Below are 22,496 nucleotides of genomic sequence, written 5' to 3'. Positions count from 1 at the left end.
TTTTGTCAGATGTTGCCTGCCAAAAGTGACAGCTCTTGTGGCGGATGTTGTGTCCAATCTGGGGGATGTAATCACTAATAAGGGTTTAAACAGACCTCCAGGCACCCAGCAGGCAGTTGTAGCCCACCATGGTGGGCCATCTGAAAGGTAGACTGACCCAGGACCAGGCCATACAAAGACGACACCCTCTTCCGCAACCCCCTCTTTTAACCCCCACCACCCCACCCCTGAACTCTGGCCACTGAGGTCAGCACGCCTCCCCTCAGCATGACTGATGTGTGAATGACGAATCACCAGAAGCTTCATGTACAGGAGTGTCGAGGCTAAGCCAAGGCCAAAAGTGCTGTCTAATTATGGGGACCCGCCCCTGCGGAAGGGAAATGCCCTAAAAGCACACCATGCTGGCCTTGTAATCTGTTTAATTACATTCCAATTGAAAACACATGTGGAAAAGGGAAAGAAATGAACACAACAAAACTATGGCAATGATATTGTTTTAATGCTGATAAGAGCTCATACACGTGCCATAACATCAACAGTGTAATAACATTAATTACAAAATGTATATCTGCTTAATATGTTATTTGATTGGGTTTTTAGTTTACATTTACATAGGGAAACATTCATTTATGTACAAATGTTTATTTAAATGTTTTTTTCTTCTTAATATAACTACATCACAAGCATCAGAATTGCCAGGATTGCTGGAGTGTCTTTTTGAGTTTAGCATTTAACCACAATCCAACATTCTGGTTTCTAACTCCCTGCTATACCAGGAGTATTATATTGATATGTTAATATAATAAACATAAATAAGAAGTCAATCATTTGACAGACAATTCAATTCAAATACTAGTTCCAAAGTAAAAAATACTAAAATGACCTTCATCTACATAAAATGGCATTAAGTTTGAGCTATTATTACTTTTACGCATCCTCTCTAAAATTCATATTGACCAACTAAAGGAAATACAAATCATACTGTACGGTTACTTCATCACTTGAGTTCCTTCACAAACAAACTTCTCTTAATGAAAACATCAGGTGGCCGTTAAATAGGGACAATTAGCAGGAATATATCCTTACTTATGGTTAATCCAATGGCACAAAACTTTGTCAGATTAATACAGAAAATTTGACAACTCAAATAAAGTTCTGCTATTCTGTTATCAAAACTATTATGTGACGGTAAACCGGCTCAGGATTGTCTCCACATTCAAGCAGCTGACAGAAATACCTTGTTACATTGAAGTAATTAGGGCAGAGATGTTCAGTAGGAACATCATTCAAAAGATGGCGTGGATACTGTTTCCCTTATTTCAGATCATGGCCTATTCTGATGACTAGGGTTATATACAGTAGAGACAAAGCCATGGGTCACACACAGTCACATGAAGTCAGTCACACTCTCTTCTGCTCTCAGTCTCTCTCACAAACACACACACGCACGCACACACACACACACACACACACACTCACATCTTCCCCTGAGACTGCTGTTGTGCTCAACTATCATATTAGAAATTAAGGCTGATCACTGAAACAGAAAAGACAAAACGGTGCCTGTCATGCTAAAGAGCCAACATAAATAAAACATAAACACAGTATAAGGGCCTTGTTGTCAGTGCATAATCATAATCACAATGTCAATAAACAGTCATTGTTCTAATCAATAAATTAAACATGAATACAAAATATTAGAAATTGGATTTTTTTTTTGTATGACCTTCAAATAATTGCTTCATTTGGAGGCAGAGATAGTGCACACACAGTGAGGAGAAATAGTCCCCTTTCAGTCCTGTAGTCTCAATACTGTCAATAAACCTTTCTTGTCTAAAAATGACATAATAAAATATAGTACAACTACCATTATTGTACCAAATATCAGTATTTTAGCTTACTCTGTGACACAGAAGAGTTTGAAACATGAGGAAGGATTAAATCTGTTAAAAAAAGACAAAAATACTGGTTACCTTGTGTCAGCATGCATGATATGTTATAATATGTCCTTTATACAAACATGTTTTGCTCAGCTTACAATGAGACAAGATGGGTAGTTTGTTTACAGTTTATTGATACCGCTACTTTAATAATCAATGACCACTAGGACCCTTTAGACCTAGAAAAATAGGAAGCACTTTTGAAATGAGCATCTGAATCCAAACATACACACACACACATACACACACTCTGTCTCTCACTCACACACACAGATTAGGTTTGTGGCATTTAAGAACAGTGATTCTTTCAGTGAAGCGCACTCTTTCCAGAGTTTCAAAATCTGCTCCTGCCTCACCTGGAGGAGCAAAATCTGACCTCTTGACCTTTCCTACAGGGTCCGCCTCCTTCCACTGGAAAGACCCATTTTCAAACAGAAGCCCAATTGTGTCACTAACTGACACTTTATATTATAAGGTTTGACCTCATTATACAAATCAAAAACTTTTCATCTTATGGTATTTTCAGAGTTAGCTTATGGGAATTTAAAAAGAAAAATACAAAAACAAAATCAGCATAAATAAATGTGAAATATAAGTCAATAGGTCTGGTCTGGTCTCTCCATTTGATTTAATGTGTTTGATCAGAGCTGCTCAGATCAAATACAACTCCCATAAGCTTATGTGTGTTTGCGTGTATATACATACACACTCCGCATGCTCCCTCCCTTTTTTCCCCCCTCATTCTCCACACCTAAAAACACATTAACGTGAAGCCTCAACACTGTGCTACACCTGGCTTGCTGTGTGTAATATCAAGTCGCTTAAAAAAAAAAAAGGGATTTGTAAGATACTTCTTTGGGAGTTGGGGAGAGGAGGGAGTGCTACATCAAAGCTGGGAGAAGGAAATGAGGGGAGGGATAGATAAATAAATAAATAAATACCGTAAGTGTACATTTCTTGTTCAAACAACTTCCATCGTGACTGACCCCACAGTGATCTGGGAGGTCCGCAAAAAATGTGAATATGTTATGTTAGCACCCTAGCCTTACCATTCAGTGCTATTTTGTGGCTGGGACAGTGTATTGGGTATGTGTGTAGGTACATTTGTTTGCGTGTCTCATAGTCTGGTCTGAGCCTCGGGGATATAGATCTCGATACTGTCTGCACTCTCTGTAGCAGAGCTCTGCCGAACCGATGCGGCACGTTTGGCAGCTAGCAGGCGTTTGCGAGCCTCCAGTCGCTGGCGTTCAGAGCTCTCCAGTGAGCGGTCCCTAGCCAGGGCAGGGTGGCCCTTCAGGGGCTTCTTTGGCACGGGAGGGGGCATCCTTCTCTCCTGGACAGGAATGACAAATAGTCTTAATGATAGACCACTGAGTCTTCATGGCAAGCTGCAGCAAAACACAGTAAGGAGCAACACAACTGCAGCCGTTTTGCATAAGGGTTAGAAAGAGCGGTGTAGCTGTTTGCCGGTATAATGTCAGCGCATGCAATTTTGAATGAGGTTATGGTTCACAGAGGCAGCCATTTGTGTGGGGTAAGAGAGCACGGTGGTGGCCATTGCGTGAGGTAAAAGTGACCATTGGAGATGGGCAGGCCCCAACGGTGCATGGCAGGTAGTGTAGCTTCTCAAAAGCAGCTCACTGTCGACAACAAGACAGAACAAAACACACAAATACAAGTGGTGACGTAAGGCAGGCAACATGACAGTACGCAACACATATCTGCATGCTACAACAAAGCTTAGCTGTGAATCTTTAAGACTTAAAATTCAAAAGTACGCAAATAACATGCGGGTTAGTAAGGCATTCCAAAACAAAATTCAGGTTTGATGAATTTGATCTTTTGAAAATGAAGCTGAATAAATCTGATATTTGCCATGTGTGTCTGCACCTGAATTTCTGGGGGGGTCAGAGGTTTCCAGTTGTTGGCTTTGAGTTGGTGGAGTTCATCAAACTTCAGGCTAATGTTCTCGATAGACAGCTGGAGCATGTCCCAGAAACCTGCCAGGTCCTGGGAGATGGGCCGTGGGTGTGCGTTCGGGTTCTGATACACAAAAATTGCATAGATACACACATGTACACATGAACACACACATACAAACACATGTTGTTTATATGCTTATCAGACATTTCTTGTAAGATACTGCTGCTATCTGATGATTCAGTGTAATGGCAGCTGCACAAAAAATGCATCAAATGCATTTTGAGTCACAAGTTATTTGGAACTGCAAGTAATAACACTAACAGCAACACATATTTCTCATAAATCAGGTAGCATTCAGTAAATATATGTGAGTATTGGGGTTGTCTAATGTTTAGCAGTGTCCAGAATATGCCTTTGACTTATTAATTATCTTTTGTTTTGAATCATACATCCACTGCGGTTAAACCAGATAGATTTTGTAATATATCTGTCAAGTACTCGTCTTTAATTCAGTATCAGTTATGTGGTCTACTGGTGCATGAACACTATAAACAGTTTCCAATTCATAAATTGTATTTTATAATTAATGATGAAAGTGTCAATAAGGATTTTCTAAGTTAACATTTCATTTAAAAGCAGAATTTATCAGTTTTTGAATTGTCTTATTGTTATATAATGGGTGCATGATGCAGCATAGGTACTTGTAATATTTTGATATGCAAATGGAAAAACAAAAATGAATATTTGCACAAAAAAAAAGCTTCTGGCTGCTTCAGTACAGACATTTATATGATGGTATCAGCATCTAAAAATCCTGGTTATTAAAGCCCTAGTTTTCACACATCAAGTTCTATTTTTTGTATGTGTAAGACAGTAAGGATGTTCAGATGCACGCTCTCTACACTAGCACTAGATGCATAGTAAATGAGCACTGGCAAGGCCTGTCAAGATGATTTGTGCAGGATGATGTCAGTGTTGGAGGTAGGGGGGTGGGGGAGGGGGGGGTGGGGGGGCTGGGGGAGCATGCAGAGGATGAGGTGACACATACCAGATTCTCCTCACACAGCTCCCGGAACTGCTGGAACTTCTGGGACATCAGCAGCTGGGCACTCCCCACTGCACTGCGGATCTTCCCCAGGACTGCAGAAAAACACAGGCGTACATGCATGCACACGTGCACACACACACACACACACACGTACACAATCCACAATACAATTACTCACTGCACCGCATACTGCAGGCATGTTGCACCGCTGACAGAGAGAGTGCATCAGCAATGCAACAGAAAAGTATGAGCTAGGATCGTCTTTTCTCTGTGCCTCTAAGACACAGAAATCATTAAGGGAAATGAAATAATTTCTGAATATTCCAAATAGAAACCTTACGTAACAAACAATTGAAAATGTCATGTTTGTACACAGTACTTAGACATATTTGTGTTGTTGTCATGGAAAAAAAATAAACAAAAAAAAATTAGAGTGTGGTTCATAGAATATATTTTCCAGTTATGATGTGTTACTTAGGCACATAGGCACGATATGTCAGATAAACAAGGTTGTGCTGCAAAACCCCACTCCACCGGTCAGTGCTATTGACTCACACATCCCTACGGAGAGGATCTGTCAATGAACACATTTCTCAACATGAAGAACTGGGATCAGAAACTGAGAGGGGGAGTAATGAATCTGTACTACAGACGCAAATCTTCGAACCCTTCAGGATATGTGTGTACATGTGTGAGTGCGTGCGCAGTGGCGTAGCGTGGGATCTGGGAAAACATAACCTTGAGACAGCCTCCTTGTTCTGCACGTTCTGTGAGAGAATCTCTTGCCTGAAACCATAACAGCACACTAGCTGCATAAGCAATGACATTTTCGGTAAGCGCTGAAATCAGCTGCGCAGTAAGGGCAGACAGTGCCTACTGCCAAAGGCTTGTTTGCTCAGTCTGGTATGTGCATGTGAGTGTATGTGCCTAACACATTTCGATGTGTGTATACGGACATGCACTGCTGTGCGTGTATGTGTGTTACGTCAAGATAAAATAGTTGCTTCGAAGCAGCACTGAGAGAAATCCCCTCACTGAGTGTTTGTGTGAGAGATCATTATATAGTGTGTTTAGACGACAGATGTTCTGACTGGGGCCAGCAGCAGCCTATTGATAAGTATGCACGGTATGTCTGTGGAGGCCAGAGAGCCTGAGACAGGAACAAGCAGCTATTGTGGTCCAATACCATGAATACCACGAGAGGAGTGGAGAGGGGTGGAGAGGAGAGGCGAGGAGAAATTAAAACTACACTTGAGAGAAAGGAAAAAAAGTAGACCTAATATTAGTGTAAAGCAGACTTTTTTGTCTCTATGTCATGGCATTTAAACAATGACTCAACTCACTCTCCTCAGGCAGCTCATTCTCCATCTCATCCTGTCCCATCTGTCTACACCAGCCCTCCATACGCTCTGTCTCAGCCTGCAGCAACTTGAGGAACCATCGGCCGTCGCGGGGGCACACTGAGCGACCGACTGCCTCCAAAGCCTCCGCCGCTGGCTCGGCCACGCTGTCCATCCAGGGATCTGGAGGGGGCAGGATAGACGGGTCGAACCCCACCTCCCCGTAGTCGTCTGCGGCGCAGGCATGGTAGTGGTTCCCCGAGCCCTGGATGCTGACGGTAGAAGTAGCAGCATCGCGGGAGTGCTGGCGTGGCATGGTGGCACAGTGTCGCGGCGGCAGCTCTGGGCCGACTGTGGGGTCGTCAAGGTCAGCCTGCACAGCGGTGGTCACGCTGTTGGAACGGGTCATCCTGCGGTAACTAGGAGAGATGGTGAAGATAAGGTTTGGCAAAGAACAAAAAGGTATTGTTCATTTTTCTTCCCGTTATAGATTGGATTTTATATAGTGATTGATTACACACACTCACCGTGCATATTAATACCACATCAGTGTCTCTCTTTTAGGAGTAATTATGATAATATTGTTTACACACAGTTCTTGGAGGTGCATCCGGTATGAAAAATTGAAATGATCACAGCAATCTCATCACTGATAGTGATGAATAGCTTTTGTAGAGTGGAACGTCTTTTGTGTGTATGTGTGTGTGTGTTTTGTCACCTGGCTTATTCAGAAGCAACAGAGTGTGTCACACCACAAGCCTTGCTTTGGGGCCGATGCACATACACAACTATTACAAGCACACCAACACACATACACACACACACACACCTGGGAACCTTCTCTACAGCTGGGTGTGCCATGTCGTATTTGGCTCAGGGTCTTTATGCTGCTGTCAGACAGCCTTTGCCAAGTCCCTCCACATAATGTGCAACAGCACACACACACACACACACACACACACACACACACACACACAGACACAGACACACTTATGTGTAAAGATTAAATCAACCCACACACACACTTTTGGCTATGTTCTATAGAGCAGCTCACCACCCCAGTAATGAATGGGACGCCAGAGGGACATGGTTGTTAAGGGGGAAACTGGCCAGCTAACGGCGCAGTGATTGGACAAGCCAGCAGTCTAATGACTGCCTGATAACAACTCAAAGCACATATTTTATCAACATTTACAAAAATGCACTACAGCACTGCTCATTGAGCCAATTACAAAGAGCAAATAAAAGCAGAATAGTATACATTTCAGCCTAACACGTATGATATGTCCACATGCAAACTTTAGAAATCAGGTTGACCAAACATGCCTTATATTACTATTGCCATGTCTGGGCTTACATATTTGTCTACCTCTGCTATCAATAGAGAGCAAACTAGTAACAACTTTGCAGAGCCAGAAAAGAGGCTGTATTGCTAGCCTGTCAGCTATACTCTCATACAAACATGCCCACCATCCTCTCCCAGATGAACCTCAGCTTGACCTGCTTGCAGCATGACACACACAAATGATCACAGCTCCATCAAGTCCGCCTCGGCCCATCTCCAGACGCACACTCCTCCTCGAAGCTTCCCATTCATCTCTACCTCTCCTTTTTTTCTCATTCATCTCTCCTCTTCCATGAACACAGAGAAACAGAGGGAGCAAAAGAAAGGGAGTGGCTTCGGCTAGATCAAACAGAGTGTGTATGTGCTTTATGTGTACACGCCGGCAGCCTGTAAGTGTGTGAGTGAGTGCGAAGAGCAGTTAAAGAGTAACTCCTTAGAGCAGGTGTTCAGTTCTAATGACCTCAGCCTGCTTTCTATCAGCCCGCTAACAACTTCCTGCAGGGGCAGAGACGGGCAAGGCCAAACACAGCCCAGACAGAGTGAGAGAGACAGACAGACAGAGAGCTAGACATATCAATAGACAGGAGGTAAAAGAACAAGGAAGGGCATTAAGAGCATTTCTCAGTCCATAGACGTTAGAAATGTCTATGGACTGAGAAAGACTATAAAATATGAGGAAGGTATGTAGGGAGAAAAAAAGAGCAAGTAAAAACGCAGAAATTCCATGTTCTCATTAGATTCATGTGGTGAACACGACGGAAAGTTATAAATCACAACAGAGATAGAGTCTTGCATTCCATGTGCCGCCGCCTTCAGAAGGCCTCTTTTACTTCTTGGTTTCTTGTTTTAAGACTTATTAATTTTTGTCTCACGGTTGAAACAACAAACATTAGGAAATACTGAAGCGTCTGTAAACAAAAACAGCTTGATGTCTTATTTGAATATAGAAAAAAAGCTCCAGGACAAGGTGAAAAGAGGTATGTTGAATGACAGAATGCTCATGCTGTTATGCACTACAAGCTGACATCTCTAAGTTGCATTTGCACCTAAGGCTTTTCCGTGTTTGTTTTTCTTGTGCCAGTAATGACAGACCTGCAGTCGGTTAGGACAAAAACAAAAAGTCAGGGAGGTCTAGCTGTCCCTTATGTTGACTTTTCAAGATGGTTGTGCATATGTTTTAGCCACTAAGATCATGTGCAATGCCCCACTTCCCCTGTGACTGCAAAGCCATCTGGTTGATCACCAACCACAAATCCTAAACGTGCAAAGCCCTAAAAATTCCAAATGGAATCCATCAATTAAGCTCTCAAATCCTTTTTCATCTGTATAACAGAATTTTAGCATATTGTTTGCAATTTTAATCAAATCCTCACAGCTTTCTAAATTGTTTAAGTGCGCTATCATATAGAAAATGAGAATAATTTAATTTAAACACTTTAAAAGCTGACGCTGTGGGGCAATAAATACAATACATGAATAAAAATCATCTCACAACATTTCAGTACAGAAAGAAGTCTGTGTAGAGACCTGTAGTTTGTTGTTTTCATCTCATTTACAACTCTCTTCCTGTACCAAATAATTCATTATACTTCCACTCCCTCTCACTTAATCTTAGTTCAAACAGCCAGGTGAGGTTATGACCTGCGACTGCTACACTTAAACACACAGACTCTCTCACACACACAGCCAAAAATAAGGGAGTTTGAGCACTGGAGTGAGGCCGTAGGAGTTTGGCACTGTCACTGTCTGGGAAACTAATGTAGGGGGCAGCATGCCCAGACCTCCCAGGTACACACACACAGATGCACGGACCAACACACACAGATGCATGCCAACAGGTAAACAACCAAACACGCCCCAACAAAAATACCCTCCCACCTACTCTAAACATTAACCAGAGAAATGCACAGGCTGCTGCGTAACATCCAAGCCTCGGCAGACTAAAAGGTGTCTAGATGAGTTAATATTTGGCTTGGCAACTCAGGGAACTCAGAGCTTGGTCAGTCAGCTGAGACCTCCTCTTTCAGAAAGCCCCACACATTCCCTGACACTGTAAAAGTGTCTGTGTGTTTTTGAAGTCTTGGACTCAGCCCTCACTGTGACCTTTGATTAAATGGTGATGTCTCTTTGAATTCCTGAAGCATGCCTTGGCTACAGTGCGAAAAAACCAGTGGCTAAATGTGTCAACTTCCCTCACCAAACAGAAAGTCACTGTTTTGGGAGGGTGAGAGAAAGCAGACATCGCAGACAAAGCAGCCATAAATGCCTGCGTGTCCCACCAGAGGCCTTGATAAGCCTGGTGAGTCTGTGAGCTAATGAAACAGCAGGCACACTAGGCTGCTTCTCCTCAAACTGGGAACATGTTGCAGACTGAGAGGCTGTATCTGACAGCACAGCAGTCTCTCAGTCCACGCAGAACTAAACAAACTCAATAAACTCCCTCCCCTTCCCTCCCTTTCTCTCTCTCTCTATTCCTCCCACACATGCACAAACACACAGCCTCAAAGTAGCCTGAATCACAATGACTGGAGCAACAGATGGCTGTCAACTCACCCCCTCCACCTTCCCAGCTCCCTGCACCACATCCTCTGGCCCAGCTGTCACTTCGGGCCCCTGGCTGAGGGGGCTCTGACGCCAACCTCCCCTGAAATGGGGACAGCTGCTGCGGGGAAGCCAGTGCAGGGGGGCGAAAGCTTGTACTGAACACTACAAACCTCTCTCTGTCTCCATAAGTCCTCTTCCTGTTCATTCTATCTCCCTCACATGCCTCCCATTAGACTTATCCAGTTTCACTTCTACAACCTCTTGCTCTTTCTCTCTTTGTCTCTCTACTCACCATCGCTCATCCTCCACCTGAATTCCTATCGACTGGAATTTAGACTGCTCCTCCGTCGGCCCTCCTTCCTCTGGATCCACCTAAGAGGAGGGGAGAAACTTTCAAACTGCATGTCAAAGTTTCGTTTTACAACTTTTAACAGGAGGACTCATTCACAAACCTGGATCCCTATGGAGAGGCACTTGCGGAGCGCTTCCCTCTGCGCTTTGCTGTCGGCGGCGACGTGCGCGACGGCGGAGGTGGTGGCAGTGGCAGTGATGGTGATGGTGCTGTTGGTGACGTGCTGACTGGCTGGGCCGTGCACCTGAGCGTTAGCTGCCTCTATGGCTGCTGTCAGGGCTTTCATGCTGTCGATGCTCTCCGTGGAGTTGGACAGGCCTGGCTGGGAGCTGATGCCAGTCCGCTGGCCGGAGCCCCCATCCATGTAAGCGTCCTGGGCGGACTCGGTGCTGCTCTGTGCCGTGATGGATATGAAAGGTTTGGATGGAGTGGTCCGTGGTGGGACCGGTGGAGGAGTCTTCTTGTAAGTGGTGATGCATGATGACACTGCAGTGAGTAAACAGGGAAAGACAGGTAGCAAATGGTCACACAATGGAAGGATACTACTCAGCCTTTGAAAACAATTAGTATAATTTTTCCTATGGCTCTAGAGGGAGGGATGATGTCATAGTGATGTCATCAGGGTTATCTCGGCATGGGCTTAAGGCATCTTTTTTTTTTTTTTTTTTTTTTTAAGATGATTTAGGAAACAAGGGGGGGAGAGACAGAGACAGCCATGACATGCAACAAATGTCCCTTGCCAGGGATGTTGCAGATATGTGGCATGTGGAGTAACAATTCGGCTACTGGGGCACCACAGACTTAAAGCTGCAGTTTAAAAGAAGTGGGCATTGAGAAGGCCCTAAACTTTATGGAAGTGCAATACTAAATCACTGGAAAACCTCTTTAATGCTCCTTATTGGCAAATTGGGTTAATACAACAGCAAATAATGACAATACAACAAAGAAAATCTGTATATAAATAACATACTAAGTAAAAAACAGTCACAATCACAACACTACTATGTAAATAGTAGAAAATTATAAGTAAACATTTGTGAGTATGTTAAAGAGAGTTAAAGTATGAAAATACAGATATGGATATTATGCAACCCACAAAACAAGATGATGAAGAATGTGGATAAAAATATCGTAATTAAAAACATAAATAATAGGAAAAATATGGAAGATAAACTAATCCACTGCCTGAGAGTAAAATGGCTTTGGTGACAGCTGACACCCTGACAGTTTACCCAGAGGTCTTAGGTCCCCATGTTGGAGTCAAAATGGACAGTAGATTAGGGCCAACTTTAACAAATCAGAGCCTCGTCTGGTAATAGGATTAGTATGTCAGCCACTTGACCCACTGATCTAGATGGTTAAGCCCTCTACGCACTTACTGTACACATCCAGAACAATTTGATAGTGCCAAATATAGCTCTGCGTGCTTGTGTGCCTGCATGTTGTTTACACGCATAATTTAAATGATGTTGTAGAGGACAGCGAGAGAGCTTAGTGCACTCTCATGGCTTTGTATTAAATCCGAGCAAATAGATATTAAAAAGCATCATAGCGCTGCTCAGCTCTCTCTCTGTCTGTCTGTCTCACCCGCTCAGGTTACAGCTACAGGACAATGGAGCCTCTCACACACACTATTAGTCAGAAGCCTGTATAGAAACATGCCAGCAGACAAAAAGCAGCCTGTCTAAAAAAAGACAAAACAGCCACCTCCTAACTACATTATGCCTTGGAATCTCCTTCCTGGCCTGGTGCTATCATCAAAACTAGGTCGCTGTCTCCGCTCTGCAGCAAAACTAGGACAGCAGGTTTCCTGGATCCCTTTAATCCCTACAAAAGACAAACATCCTACTGTGGCGAGATCACTGCTCTGTGTGCGGCAGACAACTGTTGCCAACCACACCCAGCACGAGCAGCCATGTCTAAAACTATTACGGCCTGATGTTGTTTGCTTTGTGTCTTGTCATCTCACTGACAGCTCTGGAGAGGCCTTAACGTATTGGAGTTGAACAGAGGGCTGACTTCATCTACTTGGTTTGTCGGAGTCATCCACCGCCCTCCAACCACCCTCCCACCTCCCTCCTGTCTCGCTAGATGTGATTGGATGATCCCAGACGAGATTTAAGTAAGGTTTTGACAAGCTGGAAAGTCCTCGGATGGGATGAATGCCGTGTTGAGATGAGATCACAGTTGCTAAAAAGAGTCTTTGATGGTGGCGTAACAAACCACAAGAAAGACAAAAGAAAATGACTAACTGTATGTACTTGTACGGCTAAATGTCATATATATTTCTTCTGGAGAGATACTGCATATGTAGGAACTACTGCCAAAGCCATTTCAGGCAGAATCGTCTGAGCATGCCACGTTATGCACCACTGTTTCGACTTTTCACAGATGTCTGGGGAATATGATCGACATCCTGGGCTAATCTTTGGAAAGGTCAACAAGTACAGACCCACAAGAGAACAAAAAAAAACAAAAAAAAACGCACATTGAACACACACATGCACTCACACAGAGGGAGAGGACGGGGTCCTGCCCCTATCAGCCGTGGAGGTTCAAAGGATAGAATGTCAGCCCCTTTCAGAGCTTCTATCCCCTGAAGTCATCTAAAAGTCACACTTGTGTGTGTGAGAGAGAGAGTCTGTGCATGTTGGATGACTTTATGTATATGTGTGTGTGTGTGTGCTCCACTCAGGCCCAGAGAAGTGTTAAAGAACAGAGGGTTTTCATCCGCTCAATAAAGCACTGTATGAAACAGGAGACGACGCGCCGTGTCCCACCTAGCTGTCACTACGAGGAGCCAGACGCGCTGGAGAATGACAGGGGGTTTTGAATGCCGAGACAGGTTAAGTAAACACACTCAAGAGTTGGAACATGCCCACGCACACGTGTACGCGCACGCAGGCCTGCAGACATGCACATGGGCACGGAGGCACACAAGTAACATTGACACAACCCAGCTTAACGTTTCAACCTCTCCACATCAATGGAGACCACAGACTTCCTGCCACTGATATGCTTTCCATCCATCAGAGGCTGATGTCAACAATGACCCAACCCATGACAGCCACTTTAAGCCTGTGCAAAGATGTGTCATCAAAAATTTTAACCTTTAATTCCAAAAAAATAAATACATAAAGCTTCTAATTTGTGTTTGTCTGACAACAGTGAGGGGGAGGTAGCTGATCAAAGCAATGGTCTTGATAAGACAGAAGTTCCCATTTTCCACAGAATTGATAAGAAAACAGTTTGATCCTCTTGCAGCCATAAAAGCAGTAGACAGTTACATTGCCCTGGACCTCCCACACACACACAGACAGTCAAGGACAGAGTGAAGTAGGAATGTGACTCAGGATTCCATCAGACACTTAAGAAGGAATGTGGAAAACTCTTCACCAATCACAGACAAACACTGACAAGCACAAAAAAAAGTCTCTCTGTCACTTCATAATATCAAGTTAATGGAGCTTTGATCACACAATAAGAGAGGTACCATTCCCAAGTTTCCTCACTTAATGGAAATGTGGTTGTGGAATTTCATCTCTCGTCCCTCACAGACGTAGGTGCAGCCTGCTGCGAGTATTGTCATCCCAAAGAAGAGTTTGTGAATGACAAAACTCTAGTGGCTCTTTGCCAAATCCCTCTTTTGACAAATGCTTCAAAAGTCCCATGCCGACAAGTTGGTGTGAATAGCAGTTCTTCTTGGCAGAGCGCTCCCCCCAGCTCTGGGCTTGATAATATCAAAGAAAGCCCTCTTCCCTCCCCTGAGACAAAGCAAGGTCTCCATTCATTTCCCCAGCCTTTGGAACAAAAACAGACTTGCTAGCCACCCCTTTTTTGGCTCTGCTGATCACTGTGTCTCATTTGTGTGTCTGCAGAGGTGTATGTTGTTTCCTTTATTTAATCACCATGTTCATGTTACTGGACAGATTGAAGGCAGGCAGCTGCCTTGTAATCTCCAATCTGTGTATCTGTGTGATAGGCCACTTCAAAGAGCAGACGGTTTGGTTTAAGAGGCTAGCTAACAGGAACGGGCTCCCCCACGCGGGGGCCAAGGGCAAATCCACCACCATCCAAACAAATACAAAGACCAGGAAAGGGGGCGGGTGGTATGGGGGAACATTGACAGCTGAGCCCAGCTGCACTGTGTTTGGGGATGAGGGTCTGCCAGAGGGGAGAGGGCAGAGAATAGTGAACAGAGAAGAAGAACTGAACAAGACTGAGGGAGGAGGAGGGATGAGGGTAAATCAGAGTTACTGCCTAGCTCCGTCTGCTCGCTCCCTGTCCATTTGTCCGTCTTTCTCTCTCTCTCTCTCTCTCTCTCTGTCACACACACACGCATAGAGAACCAGCTGGAGTCCTTTGTGATAGCGTCACCATGGCGACACATAGCAACATGAAGTTTGCCGGGAGGCTTGGCGTTTTACCAGCAGCAAGCAGAGGGGAGCTTCTGTTGGCCATTTGTTTACCTTGACAGGGTACACTGCAGCTGCAGTGATACTCACCTAAAACACCAGCCAACAAGCAAACACAGCAGGAATAATGGATCACAGCTAACGTAACTTAAAACTCAAATAAGCACCAGGATATGAAAATAGAGAGAGCAATCAAATGCCACTGTGTTGCAAATGGTTATTTAATAATGTGTCTAGCCCTGAAGCATTGGCTTTGTGCAGGTGAATGCTGAACTCTACCAACCAGTTTGTCTTGGATCCCTGTCAACAAGGCTTGTCACCTGGTTTTTGGGACACTGTCATGAGATGACAATAACCTAAACGGTTCACACCGTGTGACATTACACCGCTGTTGTGAACAACAATGCATCAATACAAGACACAACTTAAATGACTCAACATGGCCACCAATAAGCTACTAAAAGTTACTGTAAGCAAAAGAATTCCAAAAAGCTTGAGTTTCAAATGTTTTAATATGCTAAAATAACCTAAGGTGACAGGTTTGCTACTCATCACTTATCACAGCTAATCAGCAACCACTGTAGAGACACAACAAACTCTGCACAAAACACATACAATAGTCCTTTAAAAGGCCTCTGACAGTCCTCTGAGTCACCCGAAAGTCTCCCAGAGGCCCTCATGTCAGTCTCTCAGCCACAAGAGGTCAGAGGTCACCAGAGAGGGTTTCTGCTCTCCAGATGCCTGAACTCTCTCAGACACAATAGTTCACTGTGTATGTATGAGGGGAAGGTGGCAGTCTGCGAGTGGCTTTTAGAGGAGTATATTTAGCATGTGTGAGTGCTTGTCGGTCAGGGAATTTTCAGTGCAAATGGTACCAGTGTTGTAAACATCCTGCTCTAACTGCTTTAATCTACTGTAAATCAATCGTTCTTTTTTCTTGATTTAAACCTAAGCACGCATATCAGCACAAAACATTTGTTAAATGTGCCTCTGGTGTGCTCAGACCAACAGTGCTATCACCAAAGCAGTGTGCTCAGTGAGCCCCCTTTTGACAGAAACCCGTGTCAACAGCGGGTAACTGCTCTTGCAGGCTTATGTCTCCTGAAACACTAGATAAGAGTGTGTTTACAACTGCCAGCCACTGCTAAATCTGGCAGGCAGCTGCTCCCTGTTAGGCAATAGATTCACTTCACTTAACCCACTTTCCTGTTGTTCCAAGTTCAAATAGAGAGCCTAGTTACCTGCATTCCTTTTTTATAGCCTGACGCTCTCTTCGCCCTGTCAATCAGTGACAGGCAGGGAGAGACATGCTGAGAGTTTAAAAACCAATGGGGCAGAAAACTAAAAAATCCAAAGTTTTGTGTAGAAACACTTCACATTCAAAACATTATCACGTCAAGTTCTATCCAGTGTCATCATTTACCTTTAATTAAGCCATATAATTTGTTTACATTTTGAAGAGCCATGCTTAGTGTACTTATCAGTTGAAACAATATTTTAGAAATAAACATGTAGGGAAAAAAGTAACATCACTCCCGAAATATGCAGCTGATTGTTTTATATCTACCTAAAATCCTCAAATAACTAACATTTACTCTAACAACTGTGTAACTGTTAACATCAACACTGTAAATACCAGTTAGATGACATTTGTTGCCAGGTTGTCAGGTATAATCATACGGGCTTTGGTATAAATATGTAATTCTAAAAGTTCCACCCTGTACAGTACTGAACCGTGTGGGCTAATCTCATGGAGGTTTTTCTTACATGAAGGGGGTTTTCTCATTAGACCTGCCCTGTGACGGCTCCAGGCAATTTCTATTGTTCTCCACAGCTCCTTGGCAAGGGCTTTACCCTGACTAGTCCACAACCACATGAAGAGACACATCAGTCTTTTGTTTCTGCCCAAAAGACCTGCCTGCAGGGGATTGAAAGAGAGCATAGTCACTCACCATAAGGGAAAGAAGGAGAAGAGTGGAGGAGAGATAAAGAAAGAATAATAGAAGTGAGAAAAAGGAGGAGAGGAAGGGGGGATAGGGCAGAGGATAAGTTTGCCGTGCCATTTCCTTCAGTTCCTGTACATTCCAGCTGCTTTGTGGGGCATAAACCTGAGCATTAGCTCTAACGCTAAAGCTAACACGCCCACACATCTCACGCATGCTTTCACTGCACTCATTTCCCACAGCATTGCTCACAGACTGACTGAAACTTTAAGAGTAGACTGGCTCACTGTATGGAGTGACACATCGCATGTGCTGGAAATGACAGCATGGCAGCTGTAACAAGTCCTAGCAGAATCAGGTAGCTGAAGGAAATCAGTTAGTCATTAAATAGAACTGGATTTGTGACTGAGCAGTGACCAGGCACACGTAGATCTAAAAATATGTAACTTGTTAAAATCAAGTGCACAATGGTAAACACAGAGTGAAAGAGGAAGAGTGGACAGAGTCTTGATGGTGGCATTTAGTATTGCTAAGTGGATAATACAGGCCACTTAGGCCAGTGTCTGCTAAACTAAAAATACCCACAACAACACAGCAATGTTGCCACCACACTGTCTCCAAGCTCCCTGATAAAACATGACAGACTGTCCACAAGAACTAAAAGTCTCTGGAGTTATAGCCGAGTACAGGAAAACATGACCACAAGTCTGGGGAGTAATGGGTGCTAGGACAAAATAGCAAACACACAGTCAGACAGACAAAAGACAAAAGACTGACACACAGACACACAGACACACACACACACACACACACAAGAATCAGCCTAACTGAGAGGGCTGAAACACAATGCCGATGTCATGTCATTACATGAGGGATCACTGCTTGCTGCAGCTGCTATTTACATATAAATGCAGCAGAATGTGGTCAAAAGTTCACTTCTTCTTTCTCCTTAGAAAAAAAAAAGGCTCAGTTTGCATGCTGCAAGCACTCTGGTGATTAACTCCGAAAGGCAAAAAGTCATAACTTAATTCATAAAACGACTGGGCATGAAAAGTAACAGGAACACTGGCTGGCAGTTTTTTGTTTTTTTTTTTTTACAAGCGTTTACTCTTTCTGGAATGCCGTGAAACATCAGCATCGTGTGTTGTTTCACAGTCCTGGGGTTTTTTTTCCTCGCATTCCTTCCCCCTTTCCCCTGTTTGACTTTCTTTGTCCTGACCACTTGCACATGGAGGGGAAAGGAGACACTGGCGGCTTAATCCACTGCCAGAGGCATGCTAAAGCCATCTGGGCCCAAAACCAAACGTCAGGCCCTCTGTGTCTCCTATAGGAGAGGCGAACGGGGCAGGCGGGGGAGGACGGAGAAAAGGAGATGGAAAGTTGAGAGAGAGAGAAAGAGGAAAATGAGAGAAGAAAGAGGGGGAGACAGAAAGGTAGGAGGTACACGAGGGGCTAAGGGGGGATTTGGAACAAGAACCAGGCTACACTGACGCACACTGTCTTTTGTGGTTTCCAGTCCTGACCCTCTGACCCTATACATCCTGTTGAAGGGGTGGAGCGAAAGATGAGACGGTAGCTATAGGCACTGGGCTGTATGTACGTGCATCTGTAGTAGCGTGCAATGCAGACAGCGTGTATGAGGGTTAATATGAACATCAGAGTAGATGCTACAGAGCTGTATGTGTCTCTCAGGTGTGATTTTTCACACCCCTCTTCCCTCTCTTCCTGTGTGTTTACATCCATTCCCCGCAGAATCTTGTGGGGGAGGAACAATGGTCTCTCCAACATTCCCACTCTCCTGCCGAGAGCACTCGTTTGTCTCCTGCATTCCTTTCCCCATTCATCTCTTTCTCTCTCTCTCCCCTCCTGGACAGAAAAAAAAAAAAAACTCCTGCTACTCTTTACACGGGGGAGGGGGGTCTGAGTGTGCGTCTTAAAAACCTCTGAGTGGAATCAGTCCCCTTGAACACAGCCTCCCCCTCCTCCCCTTTTCCTCCCTGTTTTACTTGGTTAGTGAAGCAGCAAAGCTCAAAGAAAGGGAGGAGAAAGAGGAGATGCATTCTTTCTCTCCCTCTCGCTGTCTCTCAGTGTGTACCGGGGGTGAGTTGTGGCTTATTTTTAATGACTGGTTTAAAAAAAAAAAAAGAAAAAAAAAAAAAAAAAAAAAAGAGGGAGGGCTGGGTCTCTTCCCCGCCGGACGCTTGCACACAGGCTCACTCACTTAGACACACACACACACACACATATATTACTGTAGCTGAGTCTGGGACTTTCACAGAGAAGTCTTTAATTTGCACTGGGGCCTGGCCTCCCACACTGCACAGCCCAAACCACCCACTTACAGCCATGCACCATTCCTCAGCTCCGGCAAGAGTTACTCCAACGTACTTCCTCCCCTCCAGAACAGTGAAAGCAAGATGAACTCTCGACCGCACAATTTAGCTGTCAAGTCAAGTCTAAAAACATTCAATACTCCGTCAAGAAAATAGAGCAAGAAGCATGTTCATCTTAACATATCTTTTTCAAAAACAAACCCCTCGGAGGAGATTTAAGACTATATCCTAACCCCTCTAATGTTTTTCATTCCCCCAGGGCTTTGAGTTTGCGGGCCCTGCCCTGCCCAGCTTTAGCATGCAGGAGCCATGAGGATCATCCACAGTCAACACTGAGGAAATCCTTTCGGGGCTTTGCTTTTCCTTTGCTCTTTCTGATGCCAAAACACAGACAGGAAGAGCAAAAAAAAACAAAAAAAACAAAAAAGGGGGAGAACTGGGAGAGCCCCTACCTGACAGAGCTGGCCCTGTCCACCTGATTGTTTATATCTTGACATTTGGGAAAGTAATCCTCAAAATAAACTGATTCCTTCATTTTTTTTTTAGCAGGAAACTGGTGTGTGTGTTCTTTCCGCAGAGTGGGGACAGCAGGGGTGCACTGCCGCAGCCATTCTTTGTGTTCGCCGTAGCCCTGTCAGCTCCTCCCTGCGTCCCCTCATTTTTCCCCTTTTTTCCCCTCTTTTTTTTTTCCTCAAACCAGGAGCAGGAGGAGATCAATGAATGACATTCTGTTGCTTGCGCTTCCTGTGTCAAAAGATATCCAAACGCCACTCTTCCTCCCTAAATGGCTATAATCAAAGCATTCCAGGCCATAACAAGCTGGGACCAATTAAGTCGTAAGTAAATATAAACACCTAGCAACCACTAACCAAAGCTTTAAGTCCTGCAGATTTATTCTATTGACTTTTATTCCTCTTTAAAGCATGTGCAGGCAGAAAAATCACTGTCTATTCAGGTAATGGAAATATACAACAATTACATATGATTGATACTAGGATATAGCAATTCTGCAAAAATATTCAGCAAGTGCCTACAGGTGCAAATCATCCGCACAGGTTACTTCCGATCACATTGCATAAGAGCGTCATGTAACGCATTATTTGTGCCATATTCAACACTCACAGGTTGGACCAGATTACACAGATTAGACCAGGGACATGCTTCAAAGCAACTGAGGCTATGATGACATCTAGTGAAAGATTTGATATTGCAAGTCAAGGGTTCCTGGGGTTGCTTACATCTGGATCACAAAAACATGATTCACTTAAGACTTAGTTGACATCAGACGGACTGGAATGAGATTATTAAAACCAACAGGAAGACAGAAGGTTAAACACATCAATGACAAGTTTACTAGCCGGTATAACAGGTAGTAAATTCACAGATGTAAAACTTTTGAGCTAAATTCAATTCCACCGGATCTTTTCATCTGATGACTAATGCTCCTTAAGCTCTCACTGAGCCGTATAAAGGAGATTCTGGCTGTTTTTCCCTTGTGTCAATGAAAGAGCGACAGTGCAAGTTCCCACTGGCTTGCATTCTCAGACAGTCGTGACAGGATGAAGTAATTACTGAGTGGCTGACACACCAGCATGGCTAGGATTTATCTCCCCCAGGAAGAGAGATAGCCAAATCACAGTTTACCCACATCGAGCTCCCAGTTTTGGCTTGATCCCGCAGCTGCAAACGGAGAAGCCACACACAGACATTTTGACACCGTGTGCATTTACAGTCACATGTGCGCGTGCACACACCCACATGCTCAAAAGCTCGATGGAGGTACGGCTGCCAACAACTGTGAACGGTGTCTTTTTCCTTTTTTATTCAATATGTATGTGGTGCGTGTTCTAGTGTTTCACCACATGCCTCGACCCAGCCCTTGTTTCCTGTCAAACACACCTACTTGCACCATCAAAGCATGTGGAATGACAGCATTATGCAGGTGTGTGTGTGTGTGTGTGTTTGTGTGAAAGAGAGCAAGGGAGAGAAACAGAGAAACAGATGACACCAGAGTACTGTTTAATTTACATCCCCTCTTTGAATAATAATTCCACCTTAGAGGATGGCAGCTTTGATCCACTGACACACAGGTGTATTTCACATGCAGAGGCATACGTTGCTAAGGCAGGGCTTTATCTGTCCCTGTAATTAACGCCAGAGCAGGAAATAGAGAACACTACGTGAGTGTGTGCATGTGTTTGTGTGTATGTGTGACTGAGGAACAGACATGGCAGGAGGGATTGATGGATCTCAAAGCTGCATTCCTGCGCAACATCCTCAGTGAACATTGTTTGATCTCTATGTCTCTCAGGCACATATACATCAAGCAAAGCATGAATGTCAGTCATGACTCAAGGGTATCTCACACGCTGATCACTCATTTCCTCTCTCCTTTCCTCTATCTCAGTCTTTCCACACACACGCAGACACACTGGAATTGTTGATAAGACACAAAATGTGCCTAGAATAATGTTTGACAGCTCCTACAAGATAAAACTTGTGAGTTGCCCCATATACGGAGACCTAGTGCTATGGTGAAACATCAGAGGGTAGCCTTGATTTATTGCAAAAGAAGGGCTGCGACTCCCTCTAGTGGTGACAAGCTAGAATCGAAAAATCGAAAACAATCATTTATTATAATTCAAGTATTTCAGAGAAAAGGGCAATTTTTCTCCTCAAATTAACTTTTCATGGTATCGTATATAGTATGAAAACAAAGGTATATCACTTCTCATGTTAAAGGCAGGTGTAATCATGTGACACATGCTGAGAATATTCTTTAATTTAAATTTCTAAATTTAATCTGTAACTTTTTTTCTCTCTAAATTACATGTGACAAGTGACATCATTTTTGGGGTCATACCTAAATTTAACTGGTCAGGCTATTTAAGGTAAAAAGCAAGTGATCTCGTCATTTTGTTTTGCTGATGCCTACTCACAGCTGTTACATTTACTTATATTAAATCATGATTAAGTTACTACATTAGATGAATGACATTTTTTTTTCCAAGTAAGATTTTTTTTAAATTCAAGACACACTGCTTCATTAAGGTTCCAGAAGTTAAAAAGCTTTCAGAAGAAAGGAAACAATAAAGTGGTTTAGTAAGTACAGCTCTTCATGGATTTGCACTTAACAGCTTTAATTAACAACCATATTTTCACCTGACCTCTATCTTTGTTCTTCTGTCTTTTCTGCTTTTTTTTTTTTTTTAGGTGGATTACTACAAATCTGGAATTAACAGCAGGGAAGAATTAGGGAGCTGATGAAAGAGGGAAAGTGAAAGGGAAGGAGTTAGTGAGTCAGTGAGACATT

General features: G+C 43.6%; 1 protein-coding gene and 1 long non-coding RNA gene across 3 annotated transcripts in view; one reads left to right on the top strand and one right to left on the bottom strand.

Annotated features, from left to right (window-relative positions):
• Positions 1-476: 476 nt before the first annotated feature.
• Positions 477-22,496, bottom strand: part of LOC122972417 (disks large-associated protein 1-like) — a 26,540-nt gene continuing 4,520 nt past the window's right edge. Inside the window, exons 2-7 of one of the 2 annotated variants that reach the window (XM_044339509.1) lie at positions 10,593-10,978; positions 10,433-10,512; positions 6,255-6,670; positions 4,912-5,003; positions 3,831-3,983; positions 477-3,273 (exon numbers count right to left, since the gene is read on the bottom strand). In XM_044339509.1, the coding sequence (XP_044195444.1) occupies positions 3,058-3,273; positions 3,831-3,983; positions 4,912-5,003; positions 6,255-6,670; positions 10,433-10,512; positions 10,593-10,978 (1,343 nt within the window). In that variant the 3' untranslated portion in view covers positions 477-3,057. Of the gene's footprint in view, positions 3,274-3,447; positions 3,581-3,830; positions 3,984-4,911; positions 5,004-6,254; positions 6,671-10,432; positions 10,513-10,592; positions 10,979-22,496 lie in introns of those variants that run through there. The other variant, XM_044339510.1, reaches the window with a different exon arrangement.
• On the top strand, positions 6,626-13,493 carry LOC122972419. The gene is made up of 3 exons (XR_006399745.1): positions 6,626-6,713; positions 12,468-12,614; positions 13,188-13,493. It is a non-coding gene; the product is annotated as an uncharacterized LOC122972419 (long non-coding RNA).

Source organism: Thunnus albacares, chromosome 21 (assembly GCF_914725855.1).
Source record: "Thunnus albacares chromosome 21, fThuAlb1.1, whole genome shotgun sequence".
Taxonomy (NCBI): domain Eukaryota; kingdom Metazoa; phylum Chordata; class Actinopteri; order Scombriformes; family Scombridae; genus Thunnus; species Thunnus albacares.
This window is presented reverse-complemented; position numbering and strand designations above follow the sequence as displayed.